General features: G+C 32.4%; 1 protein-coding gene and 1 pseudogene across 1 annotated transcript; one reads left to right on the plus strand and one right to left on the minus strand.

The window, feature by feature from the left end:
• The first annotated feature begins 551 nt into the window (after positions 1-551).
• Positions 552-2615, plus strand: LOC120129618 (annotated as a pseudogene).
• Positions 2616-5905: 3290 nt separating this feature from the next.
• LOC120129721 lies at positions 5906-6358 on the minus strand. The gene has a single exon (XM_039147159.1). It carries the CDS (start codon positions 6356-6358, stop codon positions 5906-5908), a length of 453 nt encoding a protein of 150 aa, XP_039003090.1.
• Positions 6359-17853: the final 11495 nt, after the last annotated feature.

The following is a 17853-nucleotide window of genomic DNA, read 5'->3' on the forward strand; positions in this document are numbered from 1 at the left end:
TATATTTTAATTATTTTGATTTAAGTTTAAATATAATATTTTTTTGGATTTTTTATTTTTAAATTATATTTTAACTTTTTATACAAAATGTAAGTATTTAAACCACATTGCTTAATAAAAAAATGATTTCATTGTTTGATAATTAAGATTTTAAAATATAAAAAATTATAAATTATGTTTTTAAAATTATAAAATATAATCATAATTAAATAAAAAATAATCATAAAATAATTTGATAAATTAAAAAATATTTTCTAAAAATATCATATAATTATAAAAATAAATTATAAATATATATTTTAAAAAATTAAAAGTATTACATAATTACGTATTTTAAAAAATCATATAATTTAATGATCTTTTATAAATTTTATTCTATAAAACTTATAAAATTAATAATACATGGAATTATGTAAGACTTATAATAGAATTAATAAGGTGTTGTTTATTTTTCTAAAAAATTTATTATTATAGCTGTATGGTCCAAACATCACCTAAATGTGGAGGTTACTCAAAAAGCTTTTGTCTTGGACAAGAACCGAGTCAACGAGTGAGTGAAGATCCAAGGAAAAATCTGGAAGTAGAAAGCGATAGGGTTTGGCTGCCGTTGCTAAAGTGGACAAGAGGTATTTAGAATAAACAAATCGCAGGAGAGAAAGTTAAAGTAATCGGAGATCCATGGAGTTTTTGGCGAAAGAATACGGGTACGTAGTATTAGCAGTGGTTGCTGCATTCTCAGCATATGGATGGGAATCCAAGTGGGGATCGCACGCAAGAAGTACAAGGTCTATTATCCGGCTCTCTACGCTCTCGAATTCGAGAACAAAGATGCGAAGCTCTTCAATTGTATTCAGGTTTCATTGCTCATCTCGTTTTGATTCCGTTTTGTTAAAATTGTTGGAATTAAAGAATTATAATCGATTCGGATCGGATTCCGTTTGCAGAGACGGCACCAGAACTCGCTGGATATTATGCCGATGTTCTTCATACTGATGGTTTTGGGAGGGATGGCTCATCCTTGCATCTGCGCCGCGCTCGGAGTTTTGTACACCGTACTTCACCGGATATTCCTCCGGTGACCCTCAGAAACGTCTCACTGTCGGGTATTTTTCTATTTTTCTTCTTTTTGTATTTTCGTTTTTCATAATGGTTAATTACTGTGTCAGTTTTGGACTTTTATCAGCTTAATCATTGAAATTAAATGCTAGTTTGGGAGTATATTTTATCATTAGTGTAACTTAGGTTTCTTTAATTAAAATTAGGGATTGAATCTTAGGAAGGGAAGTGTTTAAATTCTAACCTTTTAAATGGAAATGGAAAAAAAGACCGAGATGATGTCCATGTAATAGAACTCGCCAGCAGGGATTTAAAAAACAGTCGTGTTTTTTTGATTGCGTTACATTTACAGCGATTGTGACAATAGTAATGTTATTGCGGTTATTGCAGGTTTCGTATAATGGTCGCTAATCTAATAGTGGATCTCTATTTAAATCTCTGCTCGTCAGTATTCACTCTAGATTCATATGAACAGTTTTGTGTTAAGGAATAGTTTTCTTTTGAAAACTAGTTCTCTTATAATTAGTGTAGCGGAATGAGTCCTTAAACACTTGAATAAGGTTAGGGTTCGAATCTTACGGAGGAAGTGTGCAAACTCAAACTTTCTAAATAGAGAAACTGAATTGGGAGATTGGTTGATGTAACGGATTTATGCAGTATTCGTTCTCCGTAGATCTCATAAATGGGTTTATCACATGAACAGTTTTGTGTTCGAAAAATGGTTTCCTTTAATTCTATTTACAACGATTTCAATTTCCAATTTAGAATAAGTTAGACAAAAACACACCCAAGGTACCTGTACTGTTGGGGGAAATAATCAATGTGTCTCGTATTATTTTTCTATCAATGTGACCCTCTAATTCAGAAAACAAAACCAACGTTTTTTATTGTTGGATCGTTATTGTGCTGACGTAACAGTTAACGGTATTAACGTTATAGTCCATTTGCCATGTTTAAGTTATCGATTTAGTTCATCTGTCATGTTATCCATTAAGTTATTAATCATCATGGATTGTCACGTCAACATCATGAATTGTCACGTCAGCACCGTAATAATCAAAAAACGAAAAACATTGGTTAAATGACCACATTAAGTTTATTTTCTGAGTTGGAATGTCACATTAAGAGAAAAATAATACAAATGACACATTGATTTTTTTCCCATAAGTACAAATACCTCCTATGCCTTTTTGCCAATAAGTGAGGTTTGCTGCAGTTTTAGCCCTATTGGAACTTGACTTGTGAATGAACAATTATGTGCAGGAAATATGGGTTTTTGGCATTGCTGGGCCTCAAGGTTTGCACTATTTCATTCGGTATAAATCTACTTAGAGGTTGATTTTTCCTCGTCTTCTGCTTTTACTCTCGACACCAAAAATTGGCCCCTCACTGTGTGACCTCAACAATGCTAAGATGATTTCGTATGTGTTAAAAGCTGAAACACTTCTTATGTATGTTTTGATATGGTTCTTTTCATTACTTGCATCTGATTTTGTTTTTTAGCTTCCTTAACCTTATCATGTATTACTATGGTTTAAGTGAATCCATGATTAGTTTTTCTTCGATCTCTTTTTACTTTCGTTGCAATTCTTGAACGATAGTGTCTCAAGACAATGATAAATTTATTTTATCGTCTTCTATTATTCTACCAATTTAAATTTTCTAAAAAATATTTTAAAATTTGTAAAATTTAATTTAAAACTCATAAAATCCTAAATAACTTTAATCAAGATCAAGTAACATCAACTCTTACCCTCCCAACTTGGATTTTAAAAAAGGTTTTGCAGAAAGCAAAATGAAATATATACACTTCTTTTTATCAATTTGAACATTGATGGACAAAGTATTGAATTAGAATAAAGCAATGGGTTCCATTCGGCCTCTTTTTTCTTAACAAGTGGTGTTGACGCAGAAGCTTCGCAGCATCGTGCTGTAATTTCGATTGGAACAAATTAATATTTAATTTCTAAACTTGATGACTTTTTTCTCAATAAGTGGTGTAGACTTTTTCTAAACTCAAAGTTTAGTAACTTTCTTTTTCTTTTTTCTTTTTTAGTTTGGCCCAACTTAGATTTCTTTAAGATTTTGTAGCACCTTGGTCCCTGGCTCGTATTGGTCTAACAACATATTCTTCCTCCAAGCCTACGATTGTTTGCACTACTTAAGTGACTTTCGTAATAAAAGAATTGTTGTTATTCCTTAAGGATCTGGATGCGAACACCAAAAATGTTAAGATTATAAGCGTACAATGTCAAGAGGTTGAGAGCTATATTTGAACAAATATTGCCTTATACTTATCCATATTAAATACTTTCTAAGATTATGACACGTCATCATCTAATTTCTTATTTTTTCTGATTTTAGATTTATTTTAAATTTTAGGTTCCAGTAATCCAAATCTAAAAGCTACACCTTTCAAAGCTAAAGTGAAAAGCTACAAAATTCCAAAACTAAAGTGGACAAAAAATTCTAAGGATCAAGTTGAAAAAATTATCGAAATTAAGGACAGAATATTACTTCTATCCCTTCTCCTTTTAAACCCCACAAAATCAGACAAACATAATATAAATGCACAAACAAGTAATGAATTTACAATTTTATATATTTATGTTTTGTTGATGCACTCGTATCTAAAGTAATACATTTATATATATTTTGACTAGGTTTACTTTCTTAAATAATTAATAGGATATTATGCCGTGTTTTACCTTTTTTTTCCATCACTTCATTTTAGATTTATTTGTAAAATATATTCATCTAATTGTTAAAAAATTCAAATAAACCTCTTAATCAGTCATGTGAAACTTTTTTTTTAAAACAAAATCCTTATTCATGAAGAGCTATTTCAAGTTGTAAGAATTAGTGTTTGTTTCATCTTGACTTCTAATTAGAAATTTAATTTATGATTCAAATTATAAATAATGTTCATGATTTTTTAGTACAGCTAGAGGACTATGTTTATATATAGCGTCAAGTAATAATACGTTGAAAATTATAATGGAATCTCACCCCAAAATATGTTAAATATTAATTCTGATAGCCTCCTACGAAAAGGAAAAATTCTCAAGAACCCTAAAACTATCACCAACATTTGAGGATTTGGTACATGCATGCTGCCGGCAAAATGGGTCATAACTCATAACCACCGGCTGATTTTGTAAAATTCAAAGATGATGCAGGGAGACATACATGGGGAAATTCTAAAAGAAACACCCTAATTGGTAAACTAACGGGACAAGATCTTACACGAGCCAAGCGACATCGATGGTAAATGAATTGTTATTATTCATTGATGTCTCAGGTTCGAGCACCATGGATGTGAGTTATCTTTGAACAAATAATGTCATGTACTTATCCCAAATTAATAAAAAAAAATGGACAAAATCAGGTAAGTCTACATGCAAAAATCGAAAACAAGCAAACCAAACAACAAACTTAAAGTCAAAATTTCGATTCACTCTTGGAATATCAAAAGCTTGAAACAATAACCCTAGATATCCTAACATTATCTCTCATTTTCTCAATGTACGAGATAGTGAGAGCAAATACACCATCAATCAACGAGAACGAGATTAAGAAAAGCCATGAACCAGAAATAATTGGCTGATACTTAGATGCTAACTACATGTCATTACCTAAACCATCCATTAAGGTAACTCTGACATGAAAAATTGTTTCCTAGATCGAAGACCACGCTAAAGACCACCGGTCGAGTCATGTTCTCGATCAGAAAAGTAAGCCTCCTCAAAGAGTCAACCTAGAAGAGGGTGAGGTGATGAATCAATTCCAAGTACAAACAAATGATATTAAGCTCCCATACTTTTTCATTGAATATACAACAGAACTTAAGGTTTGCGAAAATAAAATTGGCAAAGTAACCTTTAAGCTATTATCTTTTAAAGATAAATGTTAATTAGTGCCTACCGAAACAGGTTAAGCTGAAATATAAATGAAAAAAAAAGATTCATAAATCAGGACTCTAGAGTAAACCAGGTGAACCGCCAGGGACGGGGGAAAATCCCGGTCCAATGGCTGTTTTGGTCCATTAATTGAATGCTTAATAGGTCTCCCCGTAATTGATCCCGACTCCGTCCTTGTGCACCACCAAAATCTACCCAACATATCAGTAGCAGCTTCTTATGTTTCATCTACTAGACAATGGTATGCCAGGAAGTGTGGATGGTAGCGGCCGATGAATCCAACAAATCATTGCCAGGAATCAAATGAAAGGAATACAAGATTAACATACAAAAACTAACAGTTATACATTTCATAATCATAACACAATAGGTACAAAGGAAGGAGTACAATCAAATAAAAAAAGGAAAATTAGAGAGCAATAATAATAACCTTAAAAGCTGAATTAGGGCTTTCCAAAAGACTGCAATGCAAAACCAACAATCACATGATAACAATGTAGATGTTATTATTGCCAAGCAAACACATACTGCCGCCGGAAAAATGAACAACCGCTGCATCAACTAATAAGGATCTAAATTGCAGTCTAAGGCACCAAAACTGCTATATAAGCAGCTATTCCAATAGCGAATCACTATTTAAATCCCTGTCAACTACCACATATATCACCAATTCAAAGGGTAATTTCATCTATGTTTCATTTTGTTTTGCATTAAAAAAACAATTAAAATGAATCTATAGAAAATGAAAAAAACATTATAACAAAGCAAGCGTAATACAGCATCCGAAGGAGTCATACAGTAATAGTATTTAGATTACATGTTATCCCAAAGGCTTCAAATAAATATCATAGATATGAGTTTTACTCAAGTACACAACAATTAACAAACGATTCTTGTTCATATTAAAGATTTCAACATACATAATCTGATCAAGGGGTTTCCTTAACGTTAATGGTGGGGATATTTACATACCCAATCTTCTTAGGGCTAAGTTCTCCATCGCTCTCATCTTCCTCCAAAAAAGAACGGGTCGAGAAGAGTGACCATACCAAGTAAAGGGTGGCCCCCGTGAGAGCGCCGCAGCCGACGCCGAAGAGAAGGGCGACGACCACGCTGAGAATGTCCCTACTGCGCTCGCGGAGCGAGGTGAAGACGCCGGACGGCTTGGGAACGAATGGTTTGAGACTCAATTGACTGATCTCGGTGACGACGGTGACGAATCCGGCGGAACCGGGGGAGGAGAAAGGATCGTTAGGGTTTTCAAAGGAGAAATAATAGGAGGTGACGAAGAAGGTCTTGCAGGGTCTTGCGGTGGCTGGGGCCGAAAGGAGGCCGACCGCCAGAATCGCCACCGCAACCACAATTTGACTTAACTTTCCCATTCTTCGCTGCAATTTCTTCGGATTTAACGATTTCGAATCTGCGAATCAAAATTCCGTTTCTAATTTTTCTCACCCCCAAATTATTTTATACACTCAGCATTGAATTTGTTTGTTGACGTTTTGGATAATTTCACTTTTATCCCTATACTATCTCAAATATACAAGAAACGAAGGCGCATTTTTTTTGGAGTTACAATTGTATCCATAAACAAATTTTTATATAAAAAATCCACTTAAATCTATCATGCCATTCTTTCATCACCATTTTCATAACATTAAATAAATATAAAAATCATATTTATTGATTTTCATATTTTCCCTTTTAATTTTTTAAAATTTCAATTTAGTCATTTCAATTCTACTATTTTACTTTAACATGAAAAATCCACTTAAATCTATTGATTCGTGTTAAATTCTATTGATTAATATATATATATATATAATATTACTAACCTCATACTATCATCCATCAATTTTTTGTTAACTTCTGATTCAATCCGATTATCCGAATACTTTACCGAACTTTATCACTTAATAACATTTTTCACAATATTCTCTGAATTCCATATAAACTTTATTAGAGAACTATTCATATAGAATAAATTTTTTTTGGGGGGAAACTCTCACTTTGGTCCTTGAATTTTTCCTAAGTTTCCACTTTGACCAATAAACTTTCAAAATTATGGAGTATTATAGAATGTGTTAAAAGAAAAAAAAACATGTCATAAAAATAAAATTATTAAAAAATTTAAAAACAAAAGAAAATAAATATATGATATAAGAAAGTAAAGAAAAAATAAGAAATATTAATTATAGTGATCAACACTAAAATTAATGTTGTCTCTTATCAAAGATAAAAAAAACAATGCTTAATAGAAAAATAAGTACATAAGTTATATCTCGAAATATGATTTGGTGCATAAAAAATTTAATTTAAAAATAGATTTCTAATGTTTTCTTTGTTACACTTATAGATGCATACTGTTATATTTTTTAATTTTTTTATTTGTAATAATAAAATATTTTTTTAAATAACAGAGAAAAAATAATAAAAAACCCCATTCCCCCTCGCCATCTCTATGCCTCTCGTCACCACACCTCTAATGGTGAACGGTCACCATCGATAACGTTTTGTTCGAAGCATGATAAGGAATACACCGTTGACGACCGTGTAACGGACAGACAGTTGCAATTGTCGAAATTAGTGAAAAACATAAACGAAACACCTAAAAATATGGCGACATTTCGCGACGTTTTTCACGACGATACAGTTTCATGATGAGTAGAGGACTGAGTTTTAGTGGTTGTAGTGAGACCAATATGATGTTGTCATCTATATTGATGTTTTATTTATTAAAATTTATCGCACACAAAAATATATAATGATTTAAGTAAACTTTTATATATATTATTTGTTGAGTTAATCGATCGATGGAATAGGCCAAGAGGGGATGAATTGACAATAAAAAATTAGGTGGAAAATTTTGCAGAAAATTGAAAATATTTACACAACGATTTAGAGTTGTTCGACTTTCTCAACCAAAGTCTACATCCACTAACTTAGCTATCCACACTAAGGATTTTCCACAAATTCACTAATTTGTCTTTCTTTTGAGGACAAAGAGTAACCTTACAAATCCCTCAAGAATTATACCCCAAATTCTTGAGAACACTCTCTGCCAAAGAGAACAATACAAATTTTGCAAACTTACAAGAAAATCCTCACAAGGAAAGATGTTTGCACAATTATAGAACAAAGAAAGAACACTCAAGAATAATACAACTGAGCACAATAAGTGTTATTAAAAGCAAAAAATGAATATTGAATGAAATAGACTTGAAAAATGCTCAAACTTGAGGTTTGATGCTTTCTCTTTGATTCTCTCTTGATTCTTGATGATAGTTGTTTCTTGTTATTAATCAATGGCTTCTAAGCTTGTTTAAATACTCCTTGGATTATTTCTGAACGTTGGGGGATCATTAGTGGAGTTAATAGAGCCGTTAGTGTGTGAAAATAATTAATAAAACAGCTTGGAGCGTCGGGGGGTATCTGTACCCATGCATAGGGAATCGATACCATGCTGTGTAAAATTCAAATATTTCGACCGTTATAGATGGGGGGTATCAGTACCTCCTGGGGGTATCAGTACCCTCCGAGCAATCTGTTATTTCTCGGAGCCAAATCTTACAAGGGGGTATCAATACCCTCTTGGGGGGTATCGGTACCCTCAGAGCAATCTGTTATTTCTCGGAGTCAAATCTTACAGGGGGTATTTGTACCCTCTGGGGGGTATCGGTACCCTCTGGGCAATCTGCCTTTTAAGGTTAAGGTTTTATTAAGAAAATATTTTTGACTCGATTAAGGGTCGAAATACTTTGTAAATTTGTTTAAAAGATTAAAACACACTTGAGTAAGGATTGAAATTGACACTTGAAAAAACTTGAAGTAATATTTTGATATTCGAATAGTTTGATCGAATATATATTTGAAAATGATTTAGAAAATCTTGAAATCCAATAACATTTAATTTGTTATATCGAAACATCAAAATGTTTTCAACAATCTCCCCATTTTTTATATAACAAAACTTTTGAGTAATTTTTAAGATTTTCTATGAAAATAATTTTTTAAATCAATTTCAATTTTGAATTTACTTACTCCCCCTTACTCTAACATTTATCCCCCTTTTTGTTAAATAAAAAAGAAGACTCTAAAACGTTTTTAAACAATGTTTTTGAAAAAAAAACTTAGCCAATTGATTTTTGTAAATATAGATTAAGCTGCTAAGATCACAAGCAAGAGAAAAATTATCCATTAGTTTTATAATTCAATATTCATAAACGAATGTGAAATGAAAAAATTGGTCATATATCTAAAATGATGTAAATGATGCACAAAATGAAAATTTAAGCAAATCCACATATATAGATAAGTTCAAATCATCCAAAACATTCAAAACAAATCTAAACATCCATAAATTCAAGCATTCACAAACATCCAAAATGTTTAAAATAATAAGTTCTAAGTTAAACTCAGGAAAACAAGAACAAGGCAAGGTCTACTCCATTGGAGGATCAGGAGGAGAAAGATGTGTCCATTTATTGGCCACATCTCGTGTAAGAGCATCGAGTTTATCATCTATAACATTGAAACGATTATCCATTGCTTCACGACTAGCCGAATCTCTTGTTGATTCTCCAATTATTGCGTCCACATAGCAGATAAATAGGACTCCATGGATGTAAACCGTGAATCCATTGATGCATACCGAAAGTCGAATGTCTCCATAAAATATCGAAAATATGGAGGCATTTGATCATCTTGTTGTGCTTGTTCCTTGTGTTCCTCTAGCTCATCGTCGAGAACTTCGCCAATGTCTTCCATTAGCTGTTAAAGTTCAGGATCATCGTTCGCTCCCGGTACCGGTGGAGCTCTTGAAGAACTAGTTCCCGGTGTATGCTCAGCATATCGAACCCATTGCCTGGTTTGCTTATCCTTTATCCATCCCAATTTTGTTAAGGAAAAGAGGTTAATTTTATTTTTGAGAGGGATTACAGCATCAAGACTTACCCTAAGCTCGGCTTTGGTAAACAAATTACTAAGAAGACAACCGTAAACTAGAGATGTACAAAGTTTCTTACTAGGAACAAGGTTTACGATTTCAACAATTTCAGAAAAGATAATCTGAGGTAGGTTTATTTTATTATTGTTTTGGATACAACGTATCCACCAAAGATCTATGGCTCTATGAGTGGAGTATTTTCCTCTGGATGGTCGAAACTACCAAGAGATCATCAGATGAAGAAAATGATCATGGAGATCTAATACACTCGCACTCTCCTTTCTTTTATAAGGAGTACCTACTATTTTTTTTATTGTCTAAGCCATCATTATCTAATCCAAATTCATGAGCTATGTATTCCGGGTCAATATAGATGAATTTTTCTAAAAGGTAGGATCTAACTCCTATGGTTTCAGTTTTATCCCGGTTTTGGAGACAAATGGCATTGGAATAGAATATTTGAACAAGCTGATGATAAACTATCGGTTCGAGTTCAAAAAGTTTATCAAATTTCCATTCTCGTATGATAGGAAGATATCTAAAATATATTTCTAACATAGCTTGAAGAGATGAGATTCGTTCCTCCCGGATTTTGTATGACTCAAAATATTGAGAATACATGAAGAAGAGATTTTGTCTACGACCAGGTTCATTGAAGCATGTTAAAAACATTTTCATGTTTCGACATAACAAATTAAGTTAAATGAATTTTAAGATTTTACGAATGATTTTCTAAGTATATTTGATACAACTATTCGAATATCAAAATATTACTCCAAGCTTTTCAAAATTTTAATTTTAATTCTTACTCAAAAATTAGGTTTCAATCTTAAAATATTTTTGAAATATTTTTTAAAGTATTTCGAGTCTTTCAAGCCAAAAATTACAGTTTACTCATAGGGTACCGATTCCCCCAAGGAAGGAACCGATACCCCCTGAAAAGTTTTAGCTCCGTAAAATAACAGATTACTCGGAGGGTACCGATCCCCCCAGGAGGTACCGATTCCCCTTATCTCATAACGGTTGAAATATTTGAATTTTACACTGCATGAACTGATGCCCTATGAGGGGGTACCGATTCCCCATGCTCCAAGCTGTTTTATTAATTGTTTTCACACAATAACGACTCTATTGACTCCACTAATGATCCTCAACTTTCAGAATTAATTGAAGGAGTATTTAAATAAGCTTAGAAGCTGTTGATCAATAATAAGAAACAAAAATCAAGAGAGAATCAAAGAGAAAACAACAAGCCTCAAGTTTGAGCATTTTCAAGCATATTTCATTCAATATTCATCTTTGCTTTCAAGAACACTTATTGTACTCAATTGTATTATTCTTGAGTGTTCTTTCTTTGTTCTAGAATTGTACAAACATATTTTCTTATGAGGATTTTCTTGTAAGTTTGCAAAATTTGTATTGTTCTCTTTGAGAGAGAGTGTTCTCAAGAATTTGGGGTATAATTCTTGAGGGATTTGTAAGGTTACTCTTTGTCCTTAAAAGAAAGACAAATTAGTGAATTTGTGGAAAATCCTTAATGTAGATAGCTAAGGTAGTGGACGTAGACATTGGTTGAGAAAGTCGAACCACTCTAAATCGCTGTGTAAATATTTTTCAATTTTCTACAAAAGCTTTCACTGAATTTTTAATTGCCAATTCACCCCCTCTTGGTTATATTCGTCGATCAATTAACTTAACAATTGGTATCAGAGATTGACTCATTTGAAGGTTTAATTGCCTCTTGAGTAGATCCGGGAAGAGGTACATCGATATTCAAGTCATCAATGGCCGACGCTTCAAACTCTGACTTCGTTCTCGATTCAATGCCCGTCAACAAGCCTCATTTTTTCAATGGAGCTAACTATGCATATTGGAAGAATAGAATGATATACTTCATTCAAGCAAGTGACATGGGAGCATGGAATATAATAGAAGATGGATACATCAAACCTTCCACTCACCCAAGATTGTGGAGTGAATGAGAGAAAAGAATGTTCCAGCTCAACTCCAAAGCCATCCATATCATATTTTACGCACTTGGACAAGATGAATACATAAGATTTTCATCGTGTACAACCGCCAAGGAGATATGAGATAAACTACAAGTCACTCATGAAGGCACGGACAAGGTAAAAGAATCTAAAATTAGTCTTCTAACTCATAGCTATGAAAATTTCAGGATGAAACCAAATGAAGATATCAAAGCTATGACGGATAGATTTTCAATGATTGTCAATGGTCTCAAATCATATGAAGAGATCATTCCAAATGAAAAGCTCATGAGGAAATTAGTTTACTCACTTCCAAAATCATGGCAATCAAAGAAGACGGCAATCATCGAGGCTAAGAGCTTGAAGTCCTTAACCCTTGAAGAACTAATAGGTTCCCTCCTCACTCATGAAATGATGCTTGAAGATGAGGTAGACCTCGATAAGATTGACGAGACACCAAAGGAGAAGGAGAAGAAGAAGAATGTTAGAGTTGCTCTCAAATCTATAAGATATGAGAGTGATTCGGATGAAGATGGCGATGATGAAGAAATGGCATTATTTGCCAAACGGTTTAGAAAATTGATGATGCCCAACCGAGGAAGAAAATTCAAAAGGAATGAAGGCTTCAAAAATAAACCGAATGAGAAAGACCTCATTATTTGCTTTGAATGCAAAAAGTCGGGGCATGTCAAATATGATTGCCCTCAATTGAAGAAAAAGGGTTAATCCAAGAAGAAGCACAAGACTCATGTGGCTACATGGAGCGATGAAGAAGGTTCCGATGAAGATGAACAAGAAGTTGCAAACTTGTGCTTGATGGCCATCGAGGATAACTCTAAGGTAACCTCTAACTCATTTGATTCAGATGATTTATCTTATAATAAGTTATTAGAGGATTATAATGGTTTGGCTTCGGATTATAAGACTTTATTTTCAAAATACAAAAATGATATTTCAAAATTGAAAAACGAAAATAGTCTTATGTCCAAGACCAACAATGAGCTTGAAAGTAAGATTAAAGAATTGCAAATCAAACTTGATGATTTTGAAAAGAAAAATACTGATTTGCATAACTTACTTTCAAAAGTTCATGATGATCATTAAAAATAAATTGATGACCTTAAAACTTCTTTTAATAAAGTTGGTACAAAACATTTTGAAAAAGGAGAAAATTCAAAATCCAACTTTGTTAGAAAAAGTTTTAGAAACTACAATCATAGAAGTCCTCAACGAACCTTAAATGGTAAAATTGTTAGGAGTATATGGGTTCCTAAAGAACTCATTACTACTAAAGATAAGAATATCCTACATCAATTGATACCCAAGGGGACTAGGATTTTAAGTACTAATGCATATGGGCCCAAAAGACTTTGGGTACCAAAAATTAGAAATTAGTCTATGTTTGTAGGGAAATGAGCATTGCTACAAGGCCCGGGAAACAAATTCAAACTCATGGTACCTTGATAGTGGATGCTCAAGACACATGACCGGAGACAAGAGCCAGTTCATAGAGCTTAATGCTAAAAATGGAGGAGTGGTGACCTTTGGTGATAACTCAAAAGGTTACATTAAAGGTATAGGTACTATAGGTAATACCTCTTCTATACAAATTAAAAATATGTTATATGTGAATGGATTAAAGCATAATCTATTGAGTATTAGTCAATTATGCGATAAGGGATTCAATGCCATATTTGAAATTAATGGTTATAAAGTAATCGACATTGCATCTAATCGGATTATGCTTATTGGTCATAGAATAGAAAACATTTACATGGTGCATTTAGATTCCATTGATATGACAAATTTATGTCTAGTTGCTAAGGATGAACATGATAGTTGGTTATGGCATAGTAGAGTAGGACATACTAGTATAAGTGTTTTGCAACGACTAATTCAAGGAGACTTAGTAAGAGGGTTGCCAAAGCTAAAATTTGATAAAGATAAAATCTGTGATGCTTGTGCTAAAGGAAAACAAGTTAGAGTTTTCTTTAAGTCCATTAATGATGTATCAACTAGTAGAGAATTACAATTGATCCATATATATCTTTTAGGGCTAACTATAACTACTAGCTTGGGTGGAAAACAATATGCATTTGTCTTGGTAGATGACTATTCTAGATATACTAGGGTTCTATTCTTAAGTACTAAAGATGAAGCATTAGAAAATTTCATCACGTTTTCAAAAGTAATCCAAAATGAAAAAGGTTACTCCATCACTAGTGTTAGGAGTGATCATGGCACTGAATTTGAAAATCTTGGATTTACCGATTTTGGTAATTATAATGGTTTTATATATAATTTTTCAGTACCTAAAATCCCTCAACAAAATGGAGTTGTTGAGAGGAAAAATCGAACTTTAGAAGAAATGGCTAGAATTATGCTTTGTGAAAATAATTTGCCAAAATATTTTTGGGCGGAAGCCACAAATACCTCTTGTTATATTATAAATCAAGTAATGATTAGGCCAATTTTAAAGAAAACTTCATATGAAATTTTCAAAAATAAAAAGGCTAACATTAGCTATTTTCATCATTTTGGATGTAAATGTTTTGTTTTAAACAATGTTAAAGATAATCTTGGAAAATTTGATGCTAACAGTGATGAATGAATTTTTTGGGTTATTCCTTAAATTCTAATGCTTATCGGGTATTTAATAAAAGAACTTTAGTAATAGAAGAGTCTATACATGTTGTTTTCGATGATAATCCCCTTCCGAGGAAGGATTCTTGTGTAAATAATGATGTAGGTATTGTAAATTCAAATGACGTTAGACATTACGTTGGAGAATCATCATCAAAGGAAGAAATGAAAAATGAGGAAACTCACGATCCCCTCGAGAATCCAACCATTGAAGAAATGGAAGTATTTTTCCCAAGAGAGTACAACTATGTCAAAGATGGTGAAATTATAGGTGATCCATCCAAAGGGGTAACAACTCGATCTTCTCTTAGAAATATATGTAATTATGTTGTATTTATTTCATGCATAGAGCCTAAAAATATTAAAGAAGCATTAAATGATGAAAATTGGATAATGGCTATGCAAGAAAAATTAAATCAATTTGAGAAAAGTAAAGTATGAACATTAGTTGAAAGGCCTAGTAATAAATCTACTGTATGTACTAGATGGGTATTTAGAAATAAATTTGATGAAAGTGGTAATATAGTGAAGAACAAGGCTAGACTTGTTGCTCAAGGCTATACTCAAGAAGAAGGAATAGATTTTGATGAAACATATGCTCCCGTAGCTAGGATGGAAGCAATAAGAATGTTATTAGAATTTGCATGTTTTCATGAATTTAAACTATATCAAATGGATGTTAAAAGTGCATGCTTAAATGGTTTTATAAAAAAAGAAGTGCATGTGGAACAACCTTCAGGTTTTGAAGATTCTGAATTTCCAAATCATGTTTTTAAATTGACAAAATCACTTTATAGTTTAAAACAAGCTCCTAGAGCTTGGTATGAAAGATTGTCAAGCTTTTTAATTGAAAAATGTATTTTCAAAAGGGAAGGTTGACACTACGTTGTTTTTAAAGCATAAAGGTAAAGATTTATTAGTAGTTCAAATTTATGTTGATGATATAATATTTGGCTCTACTAATGATGCTCTTTGCCAAGAATTTTCTAAGCTAATGCAAAGTGAATTTGAGATGAGCATGATGGGGGAGCTCTTATTTTTCTTGGGACTTCAAATCAAGTAAAGAAAAGATGGCATCTTCATCAATCAAGCTAAGTACGTCAAGGATATGCTCAAGAAGTTTGGAGTTGAAAATGGGAAACCTCATGCCACTCCAATGAGCTCATCAATAAAGCTGGACAAAGATGAAGGAGGTAAATGTATGGATGTTAAATTGTATAGGTCAATAATTGGATCTTTGCTTTATCTAACCGCAAGTAGACCGAACATTATGTTTAGTGTTTGCTTATGTGCTAGATTTCAATCATGCCCTAAGGAATCACATTTACTAGCTGTTAAAAGAATCTTTAGATACCTTAAGGACACTCCTAGTTTAGGACTTTGGTATCCTAGAGACTCTAGCTTTTGCTTGCATGCTTTCTCTGATACAGATTATGGAGGATGCAAAATAGATAGGAAAAGCACCTTCGATACTTGTCAATTCCTTGGAAATATGCTAATTTCTTGGTTTTCAAAGAAACAAAATTGTGTTGCATTATCTACCACTGAAGCGGAATACATTTCAGCCGGTAGTTGTTGTGCACAAGTTTTATGGATGAAACAATAACTTTTTGATTATGGAATTGAAGTAGGTACTATACCTATCAAGTGTGATAATACTAGTTCTATTTGTCTCACTAAAAATCCCATCCAACACTCTAGAACTAAGCATATTGAAATTAGACATCATTTCATTAGAGATCATATCACTAAAGAAGATATATTTCTAGAATATGTTGATACTTTGCACCAATTAGCAAATATCTTTACAAAACCTTTAGATAAAGAAAGATTTTGGACACTTAGGAGAGAATTAGGTTTGACCAACCGACCTTGACTTAGTGTTTAAAATAAGTTTAGCACTTTTAATTATTTTTGGAAAATGCTTATAACACTTTTGATTGCATTTTTTGTTATTAGTTAGGGGGAGTTTATGATTCTTGGTGAAAAATTAATTATATGTTCAAATTATGTTTAAGGATAAAATTGAATGTTTGAACATAGTTAACCTTCTTAATATGAGTTACCAATACCACTAAAGCAAATTAATTTAGCATTTTGAGTGTTTAAAATATAGATTTTTTTTTATTTTTGGTGCTAGGAATTGATACCCCCTTGCATGGGTACCGATTCCCCCTTTGAATGGGTACCAATTCCCCCTTGAGGGAACCGATACCCTCCACGGGGTCTGTTCTTTTAAACACCCTAAATAACATTATCACTCAAAACCCTTTTCTCTCATCTTTCTTCTCTTACCCTATCTCTACATTGTCTGAAAACAACAATTTTGAGTCGAATTTACTTCAATTTTCAATACCAAAACCTGCTAGCATCATTAATTTCGTGCAAACTTCATCCAATTTCACTCAAATTCAAAAATCTTCAAGGTATTTTTCTAAAACTTCTATTTTATCAATTTTTGATTTTAGGAATAGTTTTAATTAGTTCTAGGATGAACATTACATTGGACATTGATTATATGATGATTCTAAACTAGATTTTACAACAAATTTCATCAAAAACAAACAATATTTTCAAAATTTTCTTTGAATTTCGAAATAAAAAAAATTATATTATTATTATTATCGCAAATTATAGATGTTTTTGATTCAATTATGAAAACTATACGTATTAAGACTTTCAAACATTATTTTCAATAATTTTCAAAACTTTTCCCATTGGGATTCGGTTTAGAGAACCTTGAATATTGTGAACTCATTTGAGTTTTGGGATTGATTATATTGCATACATGTTTTTAAATTTGCAGGTTATTTATTCAATTCCGATTTCCTTAATCATGTCTCACAAACGCCCTAGGTCATCCACTAGTCGTTCAAACCAACCACCAAACTCACCTTCAAATCCACCTCATATCCATCAAATTCCTAATCCTGATGATCCTAATATGATTATATGTAATTCATGCTTTAATCAACCTGGTCGTAGAGATAATCTCTACTTTAGATTTTCTCAATATTTTGAGTCATACAAAATTAGGGAAGAATGAATCCCATCTCTTCAAGCTATGTTAGACATAAATTTTATATATCTCCCTACCCTACGAGAGTGGAAATTTGATAAACTCTTTGAACTCAAACCAATAGTTTATCATCAACTCGTTCGAATTTTCTATTCTAATGACGTTTGCATTAAAAACCGGGCTAAAACCGCAACCATAGGAATTCGATCCTATCTTCTAGGAAAATTCTTTTATATTGACCTGGAATACATAGCCAACGCATTAGGATTAGATAATGAA

The sequence above is a fragment of the Hibiscus syriacus genome, unplaced genomic scaffold (assembly GCF_006381635.1).
Source record: "Hibiscus syriacus cultivar Baekdansim isolate YM2019G1 unplaced genomic scaffold, ASM638163v2 tig00110503_pilon, whole genome shotgun sequence".
Taxonomy (NCBI): domain Eukaryota; kingdom Viridiplantae; phylum Streptophyta; class Magnoliopsida; order Malvales; family Malvaceae; genus Hibiscus; species Hibiscus syriacus.

What these genes read in the sequence shown, in the direction of transcription:
- LOC120129721 (XM_039147159.1), bottom strand. Translation starts at nt 6,358, where the DNA reads ATGGGAAAGTTAAGTCAAATTGTGGTTGCGGTGGCGATTCTGGCGGTC.